The sequence below is a fragment of the Parastagonospora nodorum genome (genome assembly GCF_000146915.1).
Source record: "Parastagonospora nodorum SN15 chromosome Unknown scaffold_24, whole genome shotgun sequence".
NCBI classification, from domain to species: Eukaryota; Fungi; Ascomycota; class Dothideomycetes; order Pleosporales; family Phaeosphaeriaceae; genus Parastagonospora; species Parastagonospora nodorum.
The window spans coordinates 153623-179033 of NW_001884572.1; the positions used below are offsets into that span (position 1 = coordinate 153623).

The following is a 25411-nucleotide window of genomic DNA, read 5'->3' on the forward strand; positions in this document are numbered from 1 at the left end:
ATGCATATCTTCTACACCTGAAACGCCACGCCCTCTCTTTTAACCATCGCCTTCCCACCGCTCGCGAAACCCGTGCCTTCGCTTCTGATCTCGACGAGTCCGGGCTTCGGGCCTTTTTCTTTGTCTTTCTTGCTCTTCTTCGTCGCTGGGACGGTCGTCAGATCCGCGTCGCATACGTAGCAATGCACTGTTTCTGGCTCGGGCGCGGAGTCGTGTGCGTCTCTGTGATGTCGATGTTCAGGCCTCAAGAACTTGTCGACGCAGGGTTTGCAGAGAACGTGGCCGCATGGTATAGCGACCATGGCCTTTGTGCTATTGCTGAGCGCACGTTTGCACGCGGGACAAGTGCTGGCGGTCTTGCCTGTGTCTGAAGACTTTTCCTCGTTGAAGTTGACACTTGTGAGCGCCTTGAGCGACAAGTTGTGCGGATGTTCCGGGTCGCTGACGGGACATGTTGGCGAGTTCTTCGCCTTCTCCGCGCTCTTGTGATGTTGATCCGGTGTCTCGCCTGGTACCCAGAAACTTGGTAGTTGGCCTTTTGCAGCTTTGCGCTCATCTTCCAACGTGCGCTTGGCTTTGGTTCGGTCTTCGTTGGCAATGCGCTTGAGTTCTTCCTCGTCGATTTCGAATTTGCGCTTTGTGCCTTTCGCGTCCCCGGCCTTTGGATCGTTGTCTTGCTCGACGACGATCTTGCCGTTTTGCCTGCCTACAACTCTTGATCCGGTGCCGACTTTGGCTTCGAGACCTGCCTGTACAGCTTCGAACTCTTCAATTGCTCGGAGTCGGGCCTGCTCGTCGTCTCGTATCCGCTCATCGTCTTCTTCGATCTTTTGTCGTTCTATAACTTTCTCCAGACGCTTCATCTCTTTTCGCTGTGCTAGCAGGTTTGTCATGGCGCACTCTCTGCAGAATAGGTCGCCTTGTGGACAGCATACGGGGTCTACTGAGGGAAGTAGGCATAGTTGACATGATCCAAAGGGCAAGAATGAATCTCTCGTCAGACGTGTTGCCTGCGAACCCCACCGATCTTTGAGTGCATTTCGCTCATGCGAAGTGAAGACTGACTTTGGAGGCGGCATGTTGGTTTTGAGGTAGTTTGCACGTGAGATATGACCAATTTTACTCCAGATAGTGATTGAACGCTAAGCTTATGATCAGGTGACGATTGATGGGGCGATTGAGGCGTTGCACGAATAGTTGTTAGTTCTAGAAGCACCCCAGTCACGTCGCAAAGTGGATGTAAAGCTCGGAAAAAGCCAACCGCTGCAATTGCCATGGGGGCCCGTGCTCCGCGCTAAGGCGCTATGATCCTGGTCGCAAGATTCCGGTTCCTGACGATGTCATTGCCATGCATCGGAAAACTTTCATGTCTGCCACAATCCCATACCACATTCAATGCGACCAGAGGAGCAGCCTGAGGCCCCGAGTGCGCCATGGCGGGCGGCATCCACCGTCGTCATGGGCGCCGTAGGAATGCTGTGCAAAGGCTTCCTTGGCCTGAACAGCGTGGAAACACATGGGATGGAAAAGTTCTTGAGGTTGCTGGACGAGCGGCAAGACGTTAATGGGCGTGAGAGAGGGCTGATCACTGGTATGCGACAAATGTAGCAGCGTACGATGCTCTCTAACATGTGCCAGTGTCAAACCACATCTCAGTGTACGTACATTTATGCTGAGGTACAGTCGCAGAGTCGGAGAATGGCGCTCACAAATGGTCTTTAGTATGGATGATCCGATATTATGGGGGATACTGCCGATCAGTTACATGTTGGACCCAGACAACCATCGCTGGGGACTTGGAAGCTATGATCTATGCTTCACGAACAAGTACGAATCCCGCTCTCTACCCCAAACGCCCACTGACAATCCTACAGAGGACTCTCTACTTTCTTCACCCTTGGACAAGTACTGCCTACCCATCGCTCGGCGCATTCGTCATTTGGCGGTCTTTTCCAGCCCACCATAACGCAGGCCATTCGTCTCCTCTCGCGCGGCCCGTTCCTCCTCGAAAACGATCCTCCCAAAAAGCCAACCGCATCGCCTAAGAGCCCCGATCTTATCGATCCTTTCAGCGAAGGGCATCTTACATTCTCGACGAACGGCGAGGACACATTCCCAGCGCCGTCAGCATATGTGAGCCGACGACACGCCTGGGTGCACATCTTCCCAGAGGGCATGGTTCATCAGTCCGAGGATAGGATCATGCGCTACTTCAAATGGGGAGTTTCGCGGCTCATTTTGGAGAGCGAGCCGATGCCTGACATCGTACCAATCTTCATCGAGGGCTTCGACAATATCATGCACGAGACGCGCGAGTTTCCAAGATTCATACCGCGGCCCTTTAAAAACGTCAGGGTCACGTTTGGTGAAAAGCTGGATACAGAGGAAGTCTTTGGAGACCTGCGCAGGCGATGGGAGCAGATGCGCGCGAAGGAAGAGAAAGCTGGAGGGCGGCTTGAGGTTGGTGTACTAAATGATGCACTAAAGTACTCCCAGGAGGCTGTCAGCATCAGAAAGGAGTGCACGCGCAGGATGCGACAAGCCGTGCTCGACCTAAGGCGGCTGCGAGGGTACCCCGAGGATGACCCAAAGAATAGCCTTGCGCAAACGTGGCTGCGTGAGGGGCCGGAAAGAGAAGGGCGCAAGGAAGACGGCAGCTTGACGAAGGATACGTGATGGATTGTACGATCTATATAACGCGCCATGTCCACGACCGAGGGCTTCCGGCCCCCAACAAAGAAAACCATGAGGCGCGGCCTGGCAGGCGCCTCCGAACAAGGAAGGCGCGCAACGTGTCAGATTAGATCAAGTTATTCACCATCAGCGACTGCCTGCTCCTGCTGCGCCGATCAACCACAGCCCGAGGCCGGGTTTCGTCATTGCCCAGCAAGAACCGGCACCTCGACGTTTGTAGGGGTCGTAGGGAGTCTCCGGCGTGCTCGTGTCGTCATCCACTGCTTGCGCGCCATCCACGATCCGCCGCTGCGAAAAGCGAGGGGTGAATGGTGGATGATGAATGGCGACAGAGCTGTCGAGTCCCGGCGAACTGTTTTTGTCGCGGAAAGGTGCGTCAGGGCTTGGCGGTCACAGCCCCCTGCGCGGCTTAACGATAAAAGTCGTGCCTGCCCCGCCCACAATCCCGACTGCACCTGCCCTTTCTGCCGTCCGTGCCTTGCCCAAAACCTCTCACCGCCCGACTTTTTTTGGTGACGCTGCATCACCGCCCCATCTTCAAGCTTTTGTTTGCTCGCTTACGAGCCCAATCATTCAGCTCGGGCGCCAGATCCCTACGCTACCAGGCAGCGTACATAAATACCCCACGCCAGCCAATGGACGGAACGTGGGCTCCCAAAAGCCCGGACCTTTCCTCATACTACACTTCCGAAGAAGTTCCCTTGCATCCTCAACACCAAGGTTATCGCGGCTCCGTCTCCCACGTCCCGCCCTCCATAACACCGACCTCGAGCCCCACGCAGCCTGCGAAAACCGTGCCGCCCCCAACTCCACGCCATCAACAACAACAAAATCAGTTCATGCCTCGCGGCGTCCCCAAGGAGGAGAGCATGCAAGATGCGGATTATATGCCCGACGAGTCAGTCGCGTTAGGTAAACTTTCGGAGACTGGCAATGGCACATCGAGCGGGGGATCGACGCTTCCGCCAAACGTGAACGACATCGTCATCAAGAATCACTTCCCGGTCGCGCGCATAAAACGCATCATGCAGGCCGACGACGACGTTGGTAAAGTTGCACAGGTCACCCCAGTCGTGGTTTGTACGCGTCTTCCTCCTCGCTCTGCCACAAACAATACTGACGCGTCGCAGCCAAGGCATTGGAGCTATTCATGATCTCTCTTGTCACCAAAGCCGCCGCCGAGGCCAAATCGCGCAACTCGAAACGCGTCAACACACTCCATTTAAAGCAGGCCGTCGTCAACAACGAGCAATTCGACTTCCTGAACGAGATCGTCTCCAAAGTCGCCGACGCGCCCGAGAAGTCCGAGGACGCGATGGAGGAAGGCGGCGGCAAAAAGAAGAAGGCTGCGAGCCGGAAGAAGAAGAAGACGGACGACGACGATGATTTTTGAGCGCGCAAAGAGGGCATACACAACGCCGTGAAAGCATCCAGGAGGCACCCTGTGACGCTGAATCCGCCGGAGGGACGGCTTCTAATTTTGGCCTCTGCAGCAATCACCAGGTGTGCATCGTCCTTCTGCCTTGTATTGAAGGTTCTAACCAGTACAGAGCTGCACATGAACCGGGAAATAGCGATGATACCAATGATACATGAATACGATAGAATTTCTCCTCACCCCATGCCTCTGGCAGCTCGTGAAGCGCCGGAATACAGTGAGGCTATTCAGGACTCACTATAACCACGAGCCCGGTCCCATAACGTCACTAAAATCCTAGCGCGCTACGATCGTTCCGCAGTCTTGGAGTCATGTTTAACCAGTCCACCAACCAGGAACGGTTCTTCCGCACTTTAGCCGTTCACCCCGCAGATCTCCTCGTTTCCCCACGCGACCCCAGGTACAAGTCGTGTAACGGTTCCAAGGCCTTTTCACAGCTTTACCTAAACTGTCTTCGTATTTTCACTTAGCCTGGTTGCTTTCCCCATACCCGAGATAATTCTTCCGCAGCCACTATAAAATGCCTCTGCCCACGCGGCAGAAGCTCTGGACGATCGCCAGCTTTCGAAGGATTCCGCACGATGATCTTTTCAAGGCTCGCGGTATTGCTTGTGGGGGCTGTAGCTTCAGTGCATGGAGATGTCGTTGCAATTGAGAAGCGTGCTCTACGACCCAATCCAGCCAATGGCCATTGGGTCGATGCATGGGCTTCGATGCCTCAGCTCACTGAGCCGGCAAACCTGCCACCAGCTCCATTTGTACGTAATGTGTGTCATTTACTGAGATCCTTGCTAACCCACACCGCAGAACCAGACTGGTGCTGTCTTTGTCAACTCTACTATCCGCCAAACCTTGTTCGTGACAGCGGAGGCAAAACAAATCCGCCTCAAATTCTCGAATGTGTTTGGTGGTTCGTTCCTCCCCATCACAGCCGTCACGGTCGCTCTATCTGCCAACAACACGGCCGGTATCCATCAAATACAGCCCAAGACTGTTCAAAAGGTCACCTTTTCCGGTAAAGAGGGAATCCGTGTCCCCAATGGCGCCCTCGCGGTTTCAGACCCTCTCAACTTCCCCATCAAGGGCCAACAGATTGTCACTGTAACGATGTACCTTGCCTCTGGTCAGACTACCAACAGCATCACCTCCCACCCCGGATCTCGCACCACGAGCTGGTTTCAATTCGGCAACGCCGTCGACGCCCCTCAACTCGCCATCACAAACTCCACCGCCCAATCCGTCGCCCACTGGTACTTCCTCTCGAGTATCGAAGCCTGGGCCCCCGAGAAATCCGGCTCCTTCCTCATCGTCGGCGACTCCATCACCGATGGTCGCGGCTCCACAACCGACCAAAACAACCGCTGGCCCGACCTGCTCTTCCGCCGCCTCCAACGCAGCTCAGCCACCAAACACATCTCCTTCGGCAACCTGGCCGCGGGCGGAAACCGCATTCTCGCAGACGGCCTGGGCCCGAATGCTTTTGGCAGGATTGACAGAGACGTACTCGCGCACCCTGGTGTCCAGTACGCAATGATCTTTGAAGGCGTAAACGACATTGGCACCGGCGCGACGACCCCCGAGGCTCAAGCGATCATCTACGACAACCTCATCCAAGCATACCAGCAAATGGTCACGCTGATCCACGCGCACGGCATCCCCGTGTTCGGCGCAACCATCACACCTTTCTCCGCCCCGAGCAACTTTACCGGCCAGCCATACAGCGATCCCGAAAGGGAAAGGACTAGGCAGCGCGTTAACAAGTTTATCAGAGAGAGCGGGACGTTCGATGAGGTTGTGGATTTTGATAAGTGGTTGGCGGATCCGAAGATTCCTAGTCAGTTGAAGAGTGAGTTTGATAGTGGGGATTACTTGCATCCGAGTGTGAAGGGGTATCAGTATTTGGCGGATCAGTTTCCGGTTAAAGTGTTTGAGGAGTGGAGGGAGGGGGCGGATGAGTTTTCTTGGGGGCGGTAGGTGAGAAGGAGGGGGTGCTCGAATTTAGTGTTAGTGGAATGAATTGATTGAAGATATCACGGGGTACGTGTATAGTGCCAATATTCTGCCGATGATTCGGGATGGAATTCGGTGTAGTCTGCACACCAGTTAAGTTCTCAGCGTTTAAAGCGTGCGCTTAATTCTGTCGAGGCGTTGCGCTGCCGAATTGTGGCTGTATCACGGTGTACCCAGAATGTGCTGCGTGCTAGAGTTTGCCTTTTTGAATACCAGATCCGTTAAGAGAGGATAGTTTATCCGTTCCTCTCTTCTTCTTGGTTTGTAATTGTAAATGTTCTGGTCGTACGAAACACGCGATACGATCAGAGACAGCAGTATTATAACTCCAGACGGTGACTTGAAGGCAGTGAACTCTGGCAGTATCTACGAAAGTTGTCCTACCGGAGCTGGTAAAGTGCGGCAAGGTATGACTATCTCTATGAAGCCGAAGTGATATCGCAAGACTAGCTCGCTGCTCTATTATACTCCGCAGCAGTTCAAATCGTACACTCCTTGCTCAACCTTGAAGTCTAGTGCCTCGAAACGTACAAGTCGCTTCCTTTTAATTTAGTGACTATAAGACGACAAGCTCATAACATGGCTCGTGCCGTAGTTGACGCGGGGGCGGGTCTACCTGAGACATCTTTGAGAGACCGGGATCAAGTGGTGTCTAAGAATACGCCTCAGGACGCCCGAGGTGGAAAAAAGATGATCATGGTTGATCAACTATGGCTTTGGCTTGTAGAGACTCGCGACGTAGACTAGAATGCGCCTGATAAAAATAAGATGAGTATCTTCACTTCATTCTCTAGGAAAGAGGGAGAAGCGGGTTCAGCTGAGAAAGATCTGGAAGACATAGCGGATTTACGTCAAGCAATCATCAACGAAGCAAATAGCATGGGCATCGAGTGGGCGACTAACAATTGCAACTACTAGGGCTGATCGTAGAACGGGCTGTCAGCGTCATGCTCAGAGTCAGGACTGAAGGATCAAATTGGCTTTCTTGGCCTTTTCTGTACGGTCATCGGAGAAGCAGTCAGTCCACCATGGCCCTTGTTCATTAATCCTCTACTGACGCCCTCAACTTCGATAGACAGAAGAGCAAACTAACTTCTTCCGGAACTTCTAGAAGAAAATGGAGTCCGATACAAACAGCATCGTTGGATCTCAAACCAAGAGTGAAGTCAAACTCGTCCTTGAATTGACCGATATCATCGACGAGCTCAACAGTATCAACCACCTATTCGAGGCGCAAAGGGACACTTTAGATACAACAGTCAAGAGTTTCGACAACTCAGATTGGTTTGCACCTGAAGAGGACCGGTACAAACTGCTGACGGAGGAACTTTCAACAATGATCACTCAATACATGGAGAGTTGCATGAAGCAGGTCAAACGCATGACTGCGAATGCTCAAAGAACAAAAGATTGTGTGAGTTTATGGTCTGTATGCTGTTCATCGCTAGCAACATATGTGTCCAAACCAAAGCAGGCGGCTGACTCGTCTAGCTCAAGGATCTGCTCGACCTGCAACAAAAAGAGGAAACTCTTAACGAAGCGCACTATTCGCATAGGTAAGCTGATGCAGCTCGAGAACTAGCAGAAGCAATCGAAGCTCAGTTGCAGGTCCTACTGATGTTTACCATCGCGCCGATTTTCTTCGTATGTGAATTCCTCCCTAGAGAGTTTACATGTCAATTGGCTCACCATTTATTCACAGGCGCCGCTTTCTTTCTTCACATCAATTTACGGGATGAATGTCCGCGAGTTCACTGGAGATGCTGGAAATACTAGTCAACGAGCAGTGTGGAAAGTTATAGGTCCGATTTCACTGGCGATCATTTTGGGTCTGCTGGGCGGTGCTTGGTACATGTACAGGCAGACAGGGAAGAAGCAACTCATCCAGAAGGCTGAAAGAAAGGCTAGAGACGACAGGGAATGGGGGCCATCTAAAGTTGGAAATGCCTTCTTGTATTGTATGGTTGTAGAAGCCGTTTCGCGATCAAGTTCGCATACTCGATCCCGACACACAGAAGGCCTGGCAACGATATGTACAAGAACGGAAATGAGGCAGCAAGCTCGCTATCTGCTGCTCCCGCGGCAGTAGAGCCTCTTGGAGCACTGTGAAGGCGTCTCAAGGACCTGAAGTCTAATGACTTTGCAGTAGATTTTCCTTGTAATTTGAAGCCGCGACACTTAGCAGGCTTTGGCGTACTAATGATTGTATGTTAGTATAACCTCAAATCAAGCTTCGTAATCGACAATACGTACGCAGCAGACTTCACGAGCCGCGTCGACTTCTTCTTGATAACAGGTATAACTGCAGCTACTGACTGCTCCATTATCACAGCGGAGATCTAAGTATTTGACTCCGGGTACGTAGCATATGCCGCAAATATCGACAGCCTGAGCTGTAGAGCCGGGCAGCATAGCAAGTGTTGTAGCGATGATTGCGATGAATGACTTCATGATTATGTAATCGTTGTGAATTTAATAGAAGATTGCGATGTCTGGAAAAATGGTATGGGAAAAGAAGCTTTGTGTAGAGGCAGACTATGAGACATGTGTCAAGACAGTAGATGAGACCATAGACTTATACTCATACTTCAGTATGTGATCGAAACCGACCAAGGCCGATGAGGCTCCATGGAGTACCGTTCGCTGCTGAGACTAGATGTTTACTAGAACGCGCCAGGCGCTTACATCTAATCTATCTGCTGGATCGCCAAGAATATCTGAAGGCTGGCGCTAGGTGCACGGATTTCGCACATATCTTTAGTACTTGCTCACTGGCTACAATCTTCACGTCAGTCAGAGCGGGTGCGGGCCGTTGTCGGTCTGACCTCATCATCCGGCACCCGATAGGTACTGCCCTTCGGCACGAAGGTAATCCGTCTGTTGTACTCGTAGTGAAGTGTGTATATCATGCTGAAGACGGGGCCGACATGGTATAATAGCATATGCCGTATCAGAGAAAGGAGGATTGAGGTCGCAACCCAAACTGGTCTTCCTGTGTACTTACGCAGGCGTCCTGACGCAGGTATCCTGTTAAAATAGCCAACATGGTACGGAACAGTCCAACATCTCCTCTAAGTAGCATTATAAATACTTATCTTAGCGTCTCGTGACAGGTAGCATTCGCATAGATTTACCGAGATTGTATTGACGGACAACTGGTCAACTAAGCGAGTGGGCGGAATGCGTAAAGCTCAAGGCGGGAAAACTCTAGTGCGTGACGCGTCTGAGCGTCGAAGGGCCGTGGTTATTAACAAAGAATTCTGATAAGAAAAATCATGCCATCTTCCAAGGCGATTAATGATTCTGCGACAGAACGGAGTTGCGGACTTCCGTTTCCGAAACATTACAACTTTGCAGAATTCTGTCACGGCAAAATGACCATCGCCCTCACCTATTACTAAGAAACAACGTGAACGGACGAAAGTTGCACAATGCATTGTATGTGTCGGTCGGGAAGTCCAGGTCCTACGAGCAAAGAAAGAATAGCGCTCAAACGGGTATTCTAAGAGGTTACTGGATAGAGTGTGAACCGTCTGGTACGACAGTCAACGAGCGATCGGATCTGTTATGGGTACAGCTGAGAAGATCACAATGTGGCTAAGTCAGGAACACTCCAAGGGTTTGTCCCGAGTCTAAACGTCCCACCGAACCAAGCGGAGCTAGTGCTTGGAAATGAGCCCAATGCCTGAATAATTAGAGAAGTGAATAGCACTTCTTAGTCTTTAAGATGCAAGTGACATTGTCGCGGTAGACGACCCAGTACGTCGATTATCGAACGAATTTACGACCAACAAATACCACGAGGGAAGTTTGGACTCTAAGTTTCTGCATGATTTAATGTTCACGCCAAAACCCTCAGCCCGAGAACGTAGCGAGAGAGCATTCATTACATGCCTATCTCCAGCACTTAGCAGCGCTTTCTTTCTCAGGTTTACCGAAATGGTGCGGGTCTCCCGAATTGAGCTTGATGTCAGCGTTTGAAACCTTGAGAGCCGGCTAGGGAAGTGCTTGTGAGTCGAGGACAAAAATCCCCATCACCACCTTGGCAGATCCAACGCGGTTATTGGTGTTGAAAGCGGCACGGCAAGGCTGTGTCAATGGGGTGACAATGGCATGACGTCAGAGCTATCAAGATCAAAACGTTTCTAACTACCGCAGGAATAAAAGGTATCTTGATGACATTTACTACATTCCTCTTTTCACCCTCACCCATATATTTATCGATTCAATCGTCTGACCCGCACTACCTACACCAAGAACTGCACACGCATCATGACTAGTCAAATTGCCGCTAGCAACATCCTTTCCCTCCGGTTCCACACAGAAGAGCTAGATAATAACAGGAAGTTCCAGCTAAACCGCGAAAGGCGTTTATACTTGGGCTTCATTGTGATCACAACCTTCGAGGCAGAGCGTTCCGTGACCCTCTTTTGCAATGGCCTTACTAAAACACGGCTGAATCTCTTGGAGGCACTGAGATCTGGACTGCTGGAACTCACGGAATCTGTCAATGGCAACATCATCATGCCACCTACTGCACCATCATCTCCGCTGGGCCGGCGCAATATACCCCCTAGGCCATCGCCACAGCATCGGCAGATATCCATCGGCGTAAGCGCTGATACGACCAATGCTATATGGAAAAGAATGTTGCAGCCCGGGCAGACCTACGGTCTACGACTCTCCAAGAATAATGGCAAAATAGTCGCATGTTACACCGATAAATTCTCCGACCGGCCCGAGAATGCTCAGAAGCTGCGCATTGGTCGTGAAGGAGGTACATACTATTTCACCGTGCACGACGATCCAGCGCCCCCAAGACTCTTCGCCAGACTGTCGATGCCCCACCAAGCTCATCTGACGGGGCCCATTCCGTTCATTTTTACCATAGAATACACAACAGACAGTCCGTCACCCCTCGTTCTTGACAAATCCCGCTCCCCACTTTCAGTCTTCTCCGAAGACCTCAAGTCTCTCGACTCACTCATCGACTGCCGCGACAATAGTACCGGTGGGAAGGTAACCTGGTCTGCTGCTTTTGGCTGCTGGGACTCCGATCCTCACCCAACATTCCCGGACAATGACGACTTTGTAGAGATATCAGTGGATAAGCCGTGGCGATTCGAATGCACGTTAGAAAATCTAGAGAACGACTACGAGTATGTGCGTAGCATGGAAGGGTTGGAAGCTGAGAAGACGTACACTGCAAGAATTGCTGGGCGTGCTCTCGGTCCATTTAGTCGGTGGCAGTATGGACTGAAGGGGGATTTACTGGAGGGAACGCTAGAAGAGAGGATAAGGAGGTGGGAGCTCGATACGGATAAGTTGGGGAGCTTGGAGGTCGAGATGGTCGGTGAGGATGTAGAGTTTGTGGCTGTTGCGTGAGGGGGGCGATGGGGGATACAAGGCTTAAGATGATTGATGGGAACAGGGAGGTCGATGAGGTTGCTTAGAAGGAATACAGAAGTTGCCAGAGAGATCGTGAAAATAGTAGTGGCGTACATGGAAAGAATGTTTCATTCTGGTTGAGCGGAGTGATTAGGTGGGGCCAAACATGACAGTTGCCCGAACTGCATAATACAAGTACTGCAGCCTGCAGAATTAAAAATTTACGAAGCCAAGTAGCGCAAGACTTCAGAAATTTCTGTTAAGTAATCTTCAAAAGGTGTGCATATCATAGTGGCCTTACTAGAGTAAGTGAGTCGAGGTAAATGGGCACGAGTTTTCTTCGGTTGGAGCTAATTCAGTGAACCATATTAGAACAAATATCAACTCTAGCCCATTGTCAGACTATGACTAACAAAAACTTTTCATATGAGGTATCTCAAGTCTCCCCCAAAGACTTTACTTTGCACTCGACGTTACAATGCCCAAGGCAATTCACTAAGTTCTATCCAGAACTCCAACACGTTTAAACTACGTACATATCGCCCGCAGAACAAACAGAGCTGCAACTCACCGCAATTCACATACTTAACGAAAATATATACGACCGAGATATTCTTCGTAAGCAATGTCCGCTGGATCACTGCCGCCATCTTCTCGCGCCAAAGCAAAACCTTGGGATGCTCCGCAGTCTGCCGATTGAGACCCAGCACATGGTACTAGGTGAGCTGGACATCGTTTCACTCCTTACATCTCGACCCGATATTGAGCTCGTCATGAGCACAGTCAACGCCATGTCGAATTACGACAAGATCATTCGTCAAGCGTGGAATTTTCTGCGCATGGCTCTGGCCATCAATACTGCCCATTCTTTCACGCTTAAGCAACTCTTCGCAAAGGTATACCAGAAGCAATGCAGCATCAAAGGTTGCGAAAATCCTGCGCCATACATGGACATATTCATACTCACCCGCTGATGTCTTGGTAGCACTAGAGGCTATCCTTTTCCCGAAGACCCAGTGTGCGATCTGGATGTTTACGGCATGGATTATCTGATTATCGACGAAGATGTCAAGTTTCCTGCGCGCAGTATCAAGGCCATGAAAGGACGATATCGAAACCATTGCAATGATTACGAAGTCTTCGAAGACGCAAAAGAAATGGACAGGACTTTGTACGATTTTTCAGATGTCCGAGAGAGGTTCAGAGACTCTGAGGATGATGACGAAGATGGAATACCGAGATCGATCAGAGAAAGGCGGGAGGGAGAGTGGGTGGCGGAATATCCTGACCCTACAAAAGTTCCTTTCATGACGGTGGAGGATTTCGCAGCATATGTACGGGAAAGGAAGGAAGTGTAGGGGAAGTGAAAGCGTGAAATCTTGGTAGCTCGTAAGTGATAGGTGAAAACCCAAAACAGCACAAGCGAAAGAGGGTCACATTAGGACCTACTCTCATCACGTTTCAGTACGCTAGCGCGATCTGGGCCGGTCACGATGAGAAGCTATAACCTGCGCTCTCTCACCAGCTCTTCCTCCACCATGACACGTTCGCAAGACTTCTGCGCTCAGATCACCATGGCCGGGGACACCTCTCACAAAGCTTCAGCGGATCTCTCTGCATATCCTCAACACGAAAGTCTACGATCTAGATGCTCTCCGCAAACGCTGCCCACTCGACTATGATCGTCACACCCGAGTACCAGCAATACGAAATCTCGGCAACCTCGGCAAGCTACCAGCAGAGCTACTGCATCAAATCCTCCTTGATATCGATTTGCAAACCCTTTTAGCATTTCGAGAAGTCAGTATGAGTGCAATGTGCACTGTGGATGGAGTGGTGGAGTACGCAAAAGTGAACACTGCTCTCCCAAAACCATTTGCGCAGTACTGACGATTATTAGGTCATGAAGCATGCACCAAATGCTGTACGATACGCAATCGCCATTTGCACGGCTGATGCATTCACTATCAGGTCCTTGTTCCTGAAATTGTGTCAGAAGAGCTGCGATGGAGAAGATTGCGGCAAGCCTGCACCCTACATCGATGTCTTCAAAATCAAGAGACGATGCCTTGACGTTGGCGAAGGCTGCGAAAACAGTCAATCATGACCTACAACGAGAGCCAATGTGACCAACAATAACGCTTTAAATCCACTTCCTATCCGACCATTCCGAGCTCCATTTGGCAAATACCATACATTGTGCCGAGCGGGTCCTTCAGACGTCATATATGACGATGAGTTCACCTACTATGACTACGAAGAGGTGCAAGCTAACCTGAGCCCAACTGAAGAGGAATCGGTTTTCGGACCTGATCCTACTTTCAATCGTCAAGATTCAGACCGGAGTCTATGTTCAGTCACTGCGCCTTGGCTCAGCATCGATCGCCACGATAGCGAAAATGGTATATTCTGCGAAATCTGCTAGGATAAGTTTTGGCAAGGTCCTATATTCACTCGCAACTCAATCGGAAACGAAATCTATAGTGCGGACCCGTCTAATATACCGTTCCTGGAAGTATCCGACTATGATGGGCATGTCCAGCAGGAGCACAAAGACTTGCACACGACACATGATCCTCTTGCGTGGAAAAGAGGGCTCCCGTCTCACCGCCGCTCCACCAACCTGAACGAGGACAAGATCACGGAATGGATCGAATCGTACATGACTCAACCCTACTTCAATACCTAGGCCAGGATCGGAGCGTGGGATGGGTCCGATAGAGCATGAGTCATAAACCAGAGGGATGGAGCACTAGAAATTACAACAAGACTTCCTGAGTTGAATGTAGATAGTACATGTCAAAACAGCTTGGCTTGCTATGGAAGCTCAAATGTCCTAAAAGAACCTTCTCAAATATGTTTCTAATCAAATACACTGCCCTTGCTCCATTTGCTCCTTCTCCTAATTCTTTTGCCATAGATATAGAACACGAATGGCACTGGTACAAGGAGTGCCGCAAATCCTCCAGTAATGCTACTCGCCGGTCCGACGCCAATATTATGATACAACGGCGTTACCACCAACGGAAATGCGCCGGCAAAACATGACCTCAGAAATGTATTCGCAGCCACCGCACTGGCCGCATACTGCGTGAACGTATCAACTAGATAATTCAGCGCAGCCTGAAATATAGTAAAGAAGCCGGTTCCGAGCATGACGAGCCCGATGCATGGGCAAATCCAATGAAATCCAGGGTCCGCGGTCCAGCTCATGACGAATTGCCCGGCGGAGAATAAAACACTGCCTAACATCATTGGCGGTAAGCGGGCCTCCGGGACGGCCCGGTTTCCAGCAGCGTGATAAACCTTGTTGTACAGGAGCTGATTGTAAGCATTAATAGAGCAGCCGATAATAGCGCCGATAAGGATCGCGAGGAAGGGAAGAGTGGAGGAGACGGCGGGCCAGCCGCGCATTTCGCGGAAGATAATGGGGATACCGCCGAGTTGCATGTATAGGATTCCGTAACAGAAGCTTGCGTATAGAGCGACTAGGAAGCAGATTGGTGTCATTAAGAGTTGGATGGGGCGTAATAAAAATTTCTTGCTGAGCTCCTTGATACTGACATCCCACTCTTCGAATTTCGTGTGGAGCGCCCAGTTACCGGTCTCGTGTCGGAGGCGCCTTGCTTTGTAGATGAGAAGTTTTGGTGGATAGCATTCGTCGATGAAGATGATGTCGATGAACAGGATTGCAGCTTGGAGTATGCCTGTGAAATATTCCGTCCAGCGCCAGCCCAGCGATGGATTCGCGACGAATGCAGCAGACACGATGGGTCCAAGACAAGGCCCACCAACAACTGCCATGGCATAGCCGGCCATTGCGAGTGCGCGCCAGGCTGGAGAGTATAAGTCACCAAGCACCCCTCCGGTATTGGTGACAGGCGCACTAGCGAAGAACGCACCGAAGAAGCGGGTGATCATGAGAGTTTGGAAGTCCTTCGCGACTGCGCTGCCAAAGCTGAAGCATATTGCGACAAACATGGGAGCCAAGACTGCGATTCTTCGTCCGTAGACTTCACTGAGAGGTGCCCAGAGGAGTGGTCCAAGTCCGAAACCAAAAAGGAAGAGCGTTGTCCCTAGGACGGCAACTTGATTTCCAACATGGAACTCTCGAGCGATTTGCTGCGTGCCGGCCGAATAGGCTGAGGACGCCCAGGTTGCACTCATCGTAGTGAGGCCGTACATGAGCGTCGTGTTGACCTTCTTCTTCGTGGGCCAGTTCATCGGCCGATATGGATCGTCCGGACCTTCGAAGTCGACAAGTACATCTGCGGTGGTCTGTTGGTGCGCCAATGGATGCGAAAAGGGTGCCACATTAGGTCGTGTACGTATCCGCGACAATACTGTGTCTCGTCGCGATAAGGTTCGGCTTAATGGCTGGTTCAGCCCGCTTGTGGTTGCGTTTCCCGTAGCTGTTCTAGATTGTGCAAATTGACCGCGACTTCGCGACCTACTGATGCTCTCATGCAGCTCTCGATTCGTCGGCCGATGTCCATCATGATCATTGTCCTTTTCGTGTTCCTCGTAGTATGAAGACGATTCTGAACTAGAGGCGCTGCAGCTTCGCTGTCGTGGACGTGATCTTCTTCCATCTTCTAATTCAACTTGAGTCTCTAAAGATGGAAGGTCGTGTAATTGTGCCATATGACTCTGCGATGTTTGATCCAGTGGTTCAGGCATTATTAGGTTCCGGGGAGGTTGTAACGTTCGAATCCCCAATGTATCCACCTCTTATTAGATATGGCGATGTAGTTAAGAACTAGTTATCAGCATTTGACGTATGACCCAGTTTCTTCGCGTATTAACAATCGACAGTGTGAGTATGCGCGTCAGGTATTAGCTTACACTGAATGCAATGGACAGTGGCACGAGCGTGTACTAATAGACACTCGAAAAAAAGTTCGGACGATCGCCGTTGTACAGGGTTGGTAAGTGTGACGTCGTTGTCGCCTCGGCGCTAGCTTGTTCTAGCATAATCTATTCATCGCTCGGCCTTTTTTCCTCTTATTTCCGTCGCTTCGGAAACGTTTCCGACCAACAAGACGATATCCGCGTCTCGGATACGAGACTACCCAACAAGAGCACATTGTTGTCGACACCATCTTGTGACTCAAATAGAGGTGGCTGACTGTGTGCGGAGCAGAAACTAATGTGTTCTCATTGGGACGGTGGCAAGTTCTGTCAATACCTTTAGTGTGTCGGACAAGCCATACACAAAACTATTTCGTTTGCTGAGTACAGTGGAAGACTGCCTCGTCTCCACGGCAGCTCTGTTGTAACATGTACTCCGCATACTCTGACTGCTTGTTTGATGGAGCTTTATTGAGGTTCCTCTTTCGCCAATCGACCAGCCTGTGTCACCTCACCTAGACGATGTTTCTCTATATGCGCTGTTAGCTCTGAAAGCCACCTTCGGTGTTTCTGACCACATGGCGGCTTTAACCTCTCCATAGTCGTAGTAAGCTTCTCTCCCGGCTTCCGGTATTTCGAGAGGATCGCGATCTGATCGATATTGGTAGCGGCCTGGAATCGGCAAGAAGCTATGGGGCGGTAGCTGCTTTGTATCGGTATCGAAGTTATTCTCCATGATATCGACATTCAGTGGACCGAGTGGAAACGGACAACCACCGCTGATAGACAGACAACGCCCATTAAGCATAAACACATCCAGGTATGGAGCAAGTTTAGTGCAGCCGTTTCCATCGCATTTATTTTGACAGAGCTTGTAAAAGAGCTCTTTGATAGTGAAGCCATCAGCTGTCCGAATCCCAAGAGCCATACGAATGCAATCAGGTGCTAAAGTAAGGACCTGTACTTTATGCCAGAGGTCCCTCCTTGCTAGTGTTGTAGAGTCTTTAAATGGCCTTGTAGTACTCGGTCATCCCATCTACCGCGATCATGGCAGTCTGATTCATTTGACGGAAGGTGAGCAGTGACCTTATGTCGACAAAGCCAAGAACTTGGTGCTGGAGTTCGACTGGCAGCTTTTGAAGTCCCCCGAGGTCGGAAATTAGGGCCAGTATGCGCATTCCATGGTCGAGAGGGCACTTTGTGCTAAGCTTCTTACGGTCTATAGTTGAGCTCAGTAATCGAAGTGTGGTGCGCTGCAGCTGCGTGAGGTCTGAAATCGCTATCGCTGTGTAAGTTGGGTGGAAGTCTGGAGTCAGGGAATGAGTTCGAGGAAGAAGGGCAGACGGCGGGTGGTGAGTAATTGCTGCTCGCGACAGCCTGGGCAACAGGACCGCGCTAGCGCGTGAGCACGTGATGAGTTCTAGCAATCCCGTAGACCTCAGAGTTAGCTCCCAGTAACTGTTTATGTTGACGTGATAAGCGTTAAAAATATAAGAACGACACATATCTCGGTAGTAGTAATTCTACGAGAACATGGAGCTCCCTTTCAATCTATTCATCCTTCAAGGACACGTACCACTCCGCAACCTCCTTCACACACTCTTTGAGTCCTTTCATCGGCACACCCGACAACAGCCTCTTTTCCGTCTCAGCAGAATCAACACGATACGGCATGTTGATAGGCACTTTACTCCTGCCCACTTTAAATACCCCTTCTTTCACTTCGTTCGCAAAGTCTCTCTCGACCATCTCAACAGCTCTAGCCCAAATCCTCTCACCATCAATCCCTCTCTCAGAGGTCGCAGCAGCGATGTACCAAGCCGGCAAATCGTCACTGCGCCACTTTTCCTCATCCAAAGCATTGACATGGATGGCAGCGCATTCTCGCACATGCACAAAACCAAATGCGTAGCGTGGTTTCATGTCGTCGAATAGAAGAGCTTTGGTCTGGCGGTCGATGTGCTTGAGAGCTTGAGAGCGCGTGGTGACGAATTCTGATGGTCCGATCACGGTTCCGGGAATGACTTGGGCGATGCTGAAAGGCAACGTTTTGCTGAGTTGCAAGTCGTTGAGATATTTCATACATTGCGACTTTGCTGCGCAGTAAGCTTGATGTGCTGACTTGAGTGGTGGGTGATATGTCAATGATGCTTCATTGACTTTTACTTGTTCTAATGGTCGGCCGGAGTTAGCTTGCAACTCGGCTGGATTTATGTGAGGTAGACACACCATTCAAGATTTGTTCCATACTGTTGCCATATGTATCGCCGACTTCTGAATCGACCAGACCTGCGCCAGCTTGCGTGAAGACAACACGCTTGACAGTGCCAGACTTCTTAGCGGCCTCAATGACATTCCTGGTCGATTTGATGAATGGTGTGTATATTTCGTCATCCGGATGGAGATACTGGCTGGTCAGCCATGTTACTGTCACCGCCGCCTGGATGAACTTGATCTCAACGTACTGGCATAGGCCATGCACCCGCGATATGTATCACATACTGTACACCAACGAGAGCCTCATCATATGCATTCTCCGCGGCGTTGTCTGGAACAATGGCACATTCGAGGCGATCCAGATGCAGGTACTGTTGGATTGACGGCCCTGATTTGATGGGGTTAAAAGCATCTTCGCGTCGTACGACGCAGCGAACGCGATAACTCTTACTTAGTGCGTCAAGCACACATGCATAACCAATCGTTCCATTTGCGCCGGTTATCTCGTATTCTGGTCAGTGAAGCTTTCATGGAATGGCAGGTTCTTTGGTTCTCACAGCAACGGTTCCCCGCTCGGGCTGTTCAGCCGACATCGTGGCTTCGGCTTCTCGTTTCTTGTTGATGGTGGTCTCTCAGACGATTGAGCATCGCCGTAAACGCTAAGGATATCATGGATTTGACTAAGCTTGCGGTAGGGCGTGCGGCTTAATTGTGGGTGCAAAAGGTCCTGCACTTTCCGGCTAATCACTCGATTAGCCCCACGTCTTCGGCTCTTCCCCGCATTCACAAACAGATCATTTTCAACAACGCTAAGACACTACCATCACACTTTGTTCAACTTCTCTTGCACCATCAAGATCAACATTGGAGTACCTACTGCGACACTTAATCTGATGAGGCATTATATTCTTCAGGAGCTTTCTGCGGTATTCGGAATTTCGTGTACCACTTCCAACTACTTGGAACGATTCCAATCTTAAATCCTTCCACCGCTTTAATGTACTATCATACATGAATAACTTTTGCCGTCTATCCAGTAATCACAAGTTTCAATGAATTAACGAATCAAACCCTTCGGACCGCCCCACCTACCTTCAACATGGTACTTGCCGTAAACCCAAGGGAAGAAGTCCTTCTTGAGGTTGTAGAACGCCCGCCTCGGGACTCCCTGATCGATACCCAGCCACTCCTTGAATGTCTCCTTCGGCACACCACCATACTTGAACTCCGCCAAAAGGACCTTGCTCTCGCCTGTCAGCAGGGGACATGAGGTGTAGCCATCATACGCGGCCTCGAGCTTCTTGCCTTCGCGAGCTGCGAGCAAGTTCGAGACAAGAAGTGGTGCCTGCGCAGTAATGGCTGCGACAGTCTTTGATGTCGGGAGTGATGAAGCATCGCCTAGGGACCAGATGTTGGAGTAGGTCTTGTGTTGTAGAGTAGCGTCGTCGACGTCGACGTAGCCGGCGGCATTGGCGATACCACTTTCTGCGACGAAGGCGTGGGGTTTGTTCTTTGGCGAGACGTGTAGAAAGTCAAAATGCTTCTTGACTTGAGACTTGTCAGGGCCTGTGAAGATCGCAGTCTGGCCTTCAACGGCGGTAAGGTCGTGTTCGAAGAGTCCTTCTACGCCCCTCTCAACACGCAGCTCTTCCAGCTTCGCACTGTACTTCGGCACACCGAACATGCTTGGGAGACCTGTAGCAAACGCGATTTTGATACGCGACGCCGATCCGGGGCTATAATATCCTGCGTTCTTCCAATAGTCGAGAGCGAGCCACATGATCTTTTGCGGCGCGCCGGCACATTTGACGACTCCAGCGGGTTGAGTGAACAAGGCATCGCCTCTCTTGAAATCCTGGATGTTGCGGAAAGCTTTATCGCAGGTGTCGTAGTTGTAGATGGACGAGACCAGAGAATTTGGGTTGGCCATAGCTTCGGGCAGGCCTTTTACGCTGCCGTAATCAACAGTGATACCAGGCGCGACAACCAGGTGCTCATAGTCGATTTTGTCGCCGTCACCAAGAGTGAGAGAGTTGTCCTTGGGCGAAATGGAGCCTACGCTCTTATTGTAGAACTTGAACTTTGGGTGTATCAAACTGTCAAGAGGCGTTCTGAGGTCTTCCTTCTTCTTCAAACCCCCGCCCACGAGAGTCCAGCCTGGCTGGTAGTGATGCCATTGTGCTGGGTCGACAATGGCGATATCGTTTTGTGTGAAGTTGCCTTTTCGTAGAAGTTGATGACTGAGAGCGATACCGGCGGAACCGCCTCCAATTACGACGACTTTGTGACTGCGAGCAGCATGGTCAATGGGTGATACCGTCGCAAAGCTTCGGCGAATTTGGGTGGCAGGCCGCAAGATGCGCGGGTGTTGTGCACCTAGCGCTGTGCGGGTGGAGATCATGATTGGTCCTTGGTTTCGAGACGATCAAATGGAGATGAGTGGAGGAAAAGACAGGCAAAATTAAGTTGTCAAGCTTTGCCGCTAGCGTTGGTTGAAATAAGCGGCAGCACTGGACGCTTAGCTTCCTTTCCTTTCCCTTGTCACGTACAGCTGACACCCAATGTATAATTTGTTAATTCTCTCGTGATTATAAGGCGCAATGCGATGTGTTGCATGCATATCTCGAGCCCCACTTTCGGCGAAGTGAGCTGACATTTTGAGCTGACATTTGCAGGGGTACATCGGCGACCTCTTCCCACCAAGTTTGAAATGCTGATGATTGGTCCATACTATCAAGAGCTCGCTGAGCTTTGAAATAAAAGAAGATATTGAGATGGCAAAAAATATAAGCACTTCATCGTTGACGCATAATACCTTTGCAAAGCCTTTCATTGCTGTAGACTTCCTACGCTCGACTTTCTGAGATGATCAAGACAACTGGACGCATTTTGAGCATACCACCACTTCGAGCCACCAAGTCTTTCTTCTTCGGCATTTCCTTTGCATCTTGTCGAGCCTCGGGCTATACCACAGCCAGTCATTCTATTCAAGCCTCACGAAGAGTGTCATCCCTCCTCCCATGCGTAGCTTCCTTTTACCAAACAGCCCACACCCATCCTCTATCCACAAACATGTCTAACACCAAAATTATCACTACCACCAAATTATCTGAGCCCGAAATCCACAACATCTACGACCTCGCAACAGGAACATGGCAATACATCGTGGCCGACCCGTCCACTCTCCACGCCATCATCATCGACTCAGTGCTCGACTTCGATCCCACAACACGATCTATTAGCACCCAAACCGCCGATTCACTTTTAACACTCATCGCTGTGCATAATTATACCATCGACAAGATCCTCGAAACGCATATCCACGCCGACCACTTGACCGCAGCGTCGTATCTGCAGAACAGACTTGCGGAGAAGCAGGGCTTCAGGTCGCGCATAGGTATTGGCAAGCGTATCACGCAGGTGCAGGAATTATTTGCGAAGAGATATGGGATTGCGAGGGCGGAGTGGGAGGGCGTGTTTGATGACCTGTTCGAGGATGACCAAGAATTTGAGGTGGGTGAGATGGTAGTGAAGGTGCTGCATCTCCCTGGACATACGCCCGATCATGTTGGATACGTCGTTGGAGGTAAGCTCTGCCAATCTCACTATCACCTGTTCTAGACTACTGATAAATGATGCGCTGGCTTTTAGATAACGTCTTCTGCGGCGACTCAGTCTTCCACCCATCCATCGGCACCGCACGCTGCGACTTCCCCGGCGGCGACGAAAGTCAGCTATACCATTCGGCGCGCAAACTACTCCAGATGCCCGAGCACATGCGGATCTACACGGGCCATGATTACTTGTCTGACGAGCGCGACACACCCATTCCATGGCTGAGTGTGCGAGACCACAAGGAGCAAAACCCATGGCTCGGTCCGGGGGTTTCTCAGCAGGACTTCGTAGCGAAGCGCCAGGAGCGCGACAATACATTAAAGGAACCGCGGCTACTGTATGAGAGCTTGCAGGTGAATATGCGAGCTGGGAGAATGCCCGGAGGGGAGAGGACGCTGCATCTCCCAATTAAGGCAGGAGGTGAAGAGTGGTAGAAAGCAAAAAGAATCCACCCTCCAAAATGGATAATGAAAACGCAAAATATGAGACCGATAGAACAGCTCCCGAAGAAGCTGCCCTATACCAGAATCGAACTGGCGAACTTTGAAAGACGCATGGCAGACCTGCGGATTAGTTAGGGCTGGTTTAAATTAGCTTCTTGTTTTCGAACCAGCCACAACGTTATTCCAGGTCTTAATGAAAGAAGGCTGATTATTGTGACTTATAACTATAGTGATTGGGATGGGGTGTGGTGGTGGTAGGACATTGCGGGTGCAGGTGAAAGGCCAGTCCGCCCCGACGTTGTTTGCGAGGATATGAGAATCTTATGTGTAGAGCTCGGTCAGCAACTGGGGATACTTGTTTGACAGCGACTACGCACATCCTCAAATCACCAAGATGTTCGGCTGCGCGCTGCCCAAGGAGATATTTCTCAATGTTTCAAAGACACGCGGCGCAGTGATATGCACCACCTTCACCTGAGCACACCCAACATTAACCCAAACTGATCGAATTACTCTCCCAGAAACCCTGTCTCAGCCAATGCTTACAGCAAGTTTCGCAGTTGCACCGCCCAAATGACGAACGATTGCACCAGCAATTGGGGAGCTGCAAGCATTACTCGGTTCGATAGCATTGATCGCTGTTGGGTGTATGGATACATGAAAATCATGCTATTATTACCTGGTACAGCTGCGAACGAGGATGCTGAGGTGAGGTTATTTTGGGGAAGTGTAGAAGAATTTGGAGTGGTCTGATGACGCGAACCTGAGGCTTCGGTTTGGTAAGCATCATGTAATAGACGAGGCCGTTGAAGCATGTGATACAGGCTAATCAAGTAAGTAATTCGCATGGCTATTTTGCTTGGTGGGATATTTGCAGTGTTTGGTGGTCGCCGATGTGAAGGGCGGCTTCCGGTCATCTCTCCGACGAGCCGACAACGGTGCGAATGAACATCAGGTTATGATCGAATGCATGTAAAACATTATCGTAAGAATTGGGTCATGCAAACAATATAGGCCCTCACAGCAGAAAACGCTCTCGCCACTTCTCATCTTGCCCGTAGGCAAAAGCTTGTCATCAGACTGCCTCCACTTCAATGTTCTGATCGTGCCGCGACTCGTCAATGCGCCCTTAATTCGATTCTTGCCTTGCATCATGGTGCAGTTATTTCGTCTTCATGATCGTGTCTCGAACTTCTTAATGACCTCCAGTCGTAGGAAGCTGTAGGTATCGTTAGCGCAACCCAAACACCGAATTCTGTGTGTAATAACTTACACCGAGGTACACCTTGAACGAGTCGTAAATGAGCCATTGGAAAGCCGTCAAAGTACCAATCATGAAGATCCTCACCGGCAGTCCGTTCCACAGACCACCGAATCCAATCTTACCATAGATCCTGCCAATGGCCTGGCCCGCACCCTCGCCCGCCTTGCGGTCGCTGTTGAGTTTCGACACCATGACATCTGCTTAAAATTAGCACTCACATCCCCAACGCCAAGCGAATGTATGACATACCAGCACGCCCTGCGACACAACCGCACAAAAGATACCCGCAATATACCCACCCGCAAACGACACCCCCGTCTGCTGCAACCCATTAAAGCTATCCTTTGGCTTTCCCCAAAACCCATAAATCCTCGACACCGTCTCTTCAAACGTCGCAAACTTGACCATCGTGTACGGAATCTGGCGTGCCCAGAGCGGGTAAAGGCCCTTGTACAACCCGCCCACGCCCTCCTCCCGAATGACCTTCGCCCAACCCTCGCGCAGATTATTCGCAAACGGCGGCAGCGTAGTCTGCATGCGCACTTTGATCGCTTCCATGGGACACAGCGCGAGGTCGGCCAGGAACTCTGCGGACGCCGAGGCGGCGAGGAAAACGACTTGTTTTGGAACGTTGGGCGCGAGCTTCTCGCCGTAGAGGTACTTAAAGACCTCGTAGAAGCCGTATTTGCCCGCGCCTTGGAACGAGTAGCCGATGAAGGTGGGGGACCAGCCGAAGAAGACACCGCGCAGACCTTCTTTGGAGTAGATCATTTTCCAGGCTTGGGAGTTGGACTTGTAGAGCGAGGAGTCGACTTGGCGCCGGCATTTTACCTGGGGGAGGGGTGTTAGCTGTGTTGAAGGTGGATATGGGTTTCTGGGGCTTGTTTTGGGGTTGAAGGCGTCGGGGAGCTCCAATTGATGGTGTAGATAGCAAACTCACCAAATCCAAGGGCGTAACCATAGTATGCGTAGGTCCACAAGCAATAATCCCACCAAGTGTACACGCCGCGAAGTAGTTCGCCGAGAAGAGTTCAATCTTCTTCTGCGGCTTCATTGTGCCAAGTTTGTCTGCCATCGCGAATGTTTGCTGCTGCCGGAGCGCTCGTTTTGCAAGAACAAAGGGATATAGAACGCCGATTGAGAGGAGATAAGAGTAAAGTACAATCTTTCGAGTGAAGAAGAGGAGTTTTAGGAACTGTTCAACAATGACGACGCGGTCCGGCGCGGATCCCTGTCCGTTGCAATCCGTAAATATGACGTCGTTTCGCTTATCTGGACGCGCTAGTGCGCTGATGAAGCTTGATTGCGCTTATCTAAGTCGTCTCTCCTGGGTGACGACGCGCTTTCGTTAGCTTCGAATTTAGACTATGCAGACCGTTTGCTTACGTGCATGCAAGCTTCACAGGCTTGTCGTGCGCTTGTCAGAATAGTGCGCATATTTAACGCTGCAAATGCAAATCACGTCAAGACACCTGAGTCGGCGCAAAAGAA

The 25411-nt window shown here is 50.6% G+C and overlaps 14 protein-coding genes across 14 annotated transcripts; 8 read left to right on the top strand and 6 right to left on the bottom strand.

Moving 5' to 3' along the window:
* Nucleotides 1-11: 11 nt before the first annotated feature.
* On the bottom strand, nucleotides 12-1079 carry SNOG_12858 (hypothetical protein; the record flags this gene model as incomplete). Its single annotated transcript, XM_001803023.1, has 2 exons — nucleotides 12-903; nucleotides 1024-1079. The coding sequence occupies 2 exons, from the start codon at nucleotides 1077-1079 to the stop codon at nucleotides 12-14; spliced, it is 948 nt and encodes a 315-aa protein (XP_001803075.1).
* A 379-nt stretch (nucleotides 1080-1458) lies between these two features.
* SNOG_12859 (hypothetical protein) lies at nucleotides 1459-2676 on the top strand (the record flags this gene model as incomplete). Its single annotated transcript, XM_001803024.1, has 3 exons — nucleotides 1459-1591; nucleotides 1684-1721; nucleotides 1957-2676. 3 exons carry the CDS (start codon nucleotides 1459-1461, stop codon nucleotides 2674-2676), a joined length of 891 nt encoding a protein of 296 aa, XP_001803076.1.
* Nucleotides 2677-3533: 857 nt separating this feature from the next.
* SNOG_12860 (hypothetical protein) lies at nucleotides 3534-4087 on the top strand (the record flags this gene model as incomplete). The annotated part of the gene is made up of 2 exons (XM_001803025.1): nucleotides 3534-3774; nucleotides 3825-4087. The coding sequence occupies 2 exons, from the start codon at nucleotides 3534-3536 to the stop codon at nucleotides 4085-4087; spliced, it is 504 nt and encodes a 167-aa protein (XP_001803077.1).
* Nucleotides 4088-4713: 626 nt separating this feature from the next.
* On the top strand, nucleotides 4714-6106 carry SNOG_12861 (hypothetical protein; the record flags this gene model as incomplete). The annotated part of the gene is made up of 2 exons (XM_001803026.1): nucleotides 4714-4890; nucleotides 4940-6106. 2 exons carry the CDS (start codon nucleotides 4714-4716, stop codon nucleotides 6104-6106), a joined length of 1344 nt encoding a protein of 447 aa, XP_001803078.1.
* A 1153-nt stretch (nucleotides 6107-7259) lies between these two features.
* Nucleotides 7260-7702, top strand: SNOG_12862 (hypothetical protein; the record flags this gene model as incomplete). Its single annotated transcript, XM_001803027.1, has 2 exons — nucleotides 7260-7556; nucleotides 7634-7702. The coding sequence occupies 2 exons, from the start codon at nucleotides 7260-7262 to the stop codon at nucleotides 7700-7702; spliced, it is 366 nt and encodes a 121-aa protein (XP_001803079.1).
* Nucleotides 7703-8971: 1269 nt separating this feature from the next.
* SNOG_12863 (hypothetical protein) lies at nucleotides 8972-9188 on the bottom strand (the record flags this gene model as incomplete). Its single annotated transcript, XM_001803028.1, has 2 exons — nucleotides 8972-9019; nucleotides 9147-9188. The coding sequence occupies 2 exons, from the start codon at nucleotides 9186-9188 to the stop codon at nucleotides 8972-8974; spliced, it is 90 nt and encodes a 29-aa protein (XP_001803080.1).
* Nucleotides 9189-10414: 1226 nt separating this feature from the next.
* SNOG_12864 (hypothetical protein) lies at nucleotides 10415-11527 on the top strand (the record flags this gene model as incomplete). The annotated part of the gene is made up of 1 exon (XM_001803029.1): nucleotides 10415-11527. The coding sequence occupies one exon, from the start codon at nucleotides 10415-10417 to the stop codon at nucleotides 11525-11527; it is 1113 nt and encodes a 370-aa protein (XP_001803081.1).
* A 407-nt stretch (nucleotides 11528-11934) lies between these two features.
* On the top strand, nucleotides 11935-12504 carry SNOG_12865 (hypothetical protein; the record flags this gene model as incomplete). The annotated part of the gene is made up of 2 exons (XM_001803030.1): nucleotides 11935-12002; nucleotides 12219-12504. The coding sequence occupies 2 exons, from the start codon at nucleotides 11935-11937 to the stop codon at nucleotides 12502-12504; spliced, it is 354 nt and encodes a 117-aa protein (XP_001803082.1).
* A 66-nt stretch (nucleotides 12505-12570) lies between these two features.
* On the top strand, nucleotides 12571-14219 carry SNOG_12866 (hypothetical protein; the record flags this gene model as incomplete). The annotated part of the gene is made up of 6 exons (XM_001803031.1): nucleotides 12571-12864; nucleotides 12948-12994; nucleotides 13099-13330; nucleotides 13431-13626; nucleotides 13705-13932; nucleotides 14047-14219. The coding sequence occupies 6 exons, from the start codon at nucleotides 12571-12573 to the stop codon at nucleotides 14217-14219; spliced, it is 1170 nt and encodes a 389-aa protein (XP_001803083.1).
* A 173-nt stretch (nucleotides 14220-14392) lies between these two features.
* Nucleotides 14393-16029, bottom strand: SNOG_12867 (hypothetical protein; the record flags this gene model as incomplete). Its single annotated transcript, XM_001803032.1, has 2 exons — nucleotides 14393-15808; nucleotides 15985-16029. 2 exons carry the CDS (start codon nucleotides 16027-16029, stop codon nucleotides 14393-14395), a joined length of 1461 nt encoding a protein of 486 aa, XP_001803084.1.
* Nucleotides 16030-16896: 867 nt separating this feature from the next.
* On the bottom strand, nucleotides 16897-17117 carry SNOG_12868 (hypothetical protein; the record flags this gene model as incomplete). Its single annotated transcript, XM_001803033.1, has 2 exons — nucleotides 16897-16911; nucleotides 16941-17117. 2 exons carry the CDS (start codon nucleotides 17115-17117, stop codon nucleotides 16897-16899), a joined length of 192 nt encoding a protein of 63 aa, XP_001803085.1.
* An 815-nt stretch (nucleotides 17118-17932) lies between these two features.
* SNOG_12870 (hypothetical protein) lies at nucleotides 17933-20999 on the bottom strand (the record flags this gene model as incomplete). Its single annotated transcript, XM_001803034.1, has 5 exons — nucleotides 17933-18477; nucleotides 18611-18845; nucleotides 18889-19101; nucleotides 19428-19474; nucleotides 19691-20999. 5 exons carry the CDS (start codon nucleotides 20997-20999, stop codon nucleotides 17933-17935), a joined length of 2349 nt encoding a protein of 782 aa, XP_001803086.1.
* A 671-nt stretch (nucleotides 21000-21670) lies between these two features.
* SNOG_12871 (hypothetical protein) lies at nucleotides 21671-22647 on the top strand (the record flags this gene model as incomplete). The annotated part of the gene is made up of 2 exons (XM_001803035.1): nucleotides 21671-22184; nucleotides 22250-22647. The coding sequence occupies 2 exons, from the start codon at nucleotides 21671-21673 to the stop codon at nucleotides 22645-22647; spliced, it is 912 nt and encodes a 303-aa protein (XP_001803087.1).
* Nucleotides 22648-23887: 1240 nt separating this feature from the next.
* SNOG_12872 (hypothetical protein) lies at nucleotides 23888-24995 on the bottom strand (the record flags this gene model as incomplete). Its single annotated transcript, XM_001803036.1, has 3 exons — nucleotides 23888-24117; nucleotides 24139-24751; nucleotides 24927-24995. 3 exons carry the CDS (start codon nucleotides 24993-24995, stop codon nucleotides 23888-23890), a joined length of 912 nt encoding a protein of 303 aa, XP_001803088.1.
* Nucleotides 24996-25411: the final 416 nt, after the last annotated feature.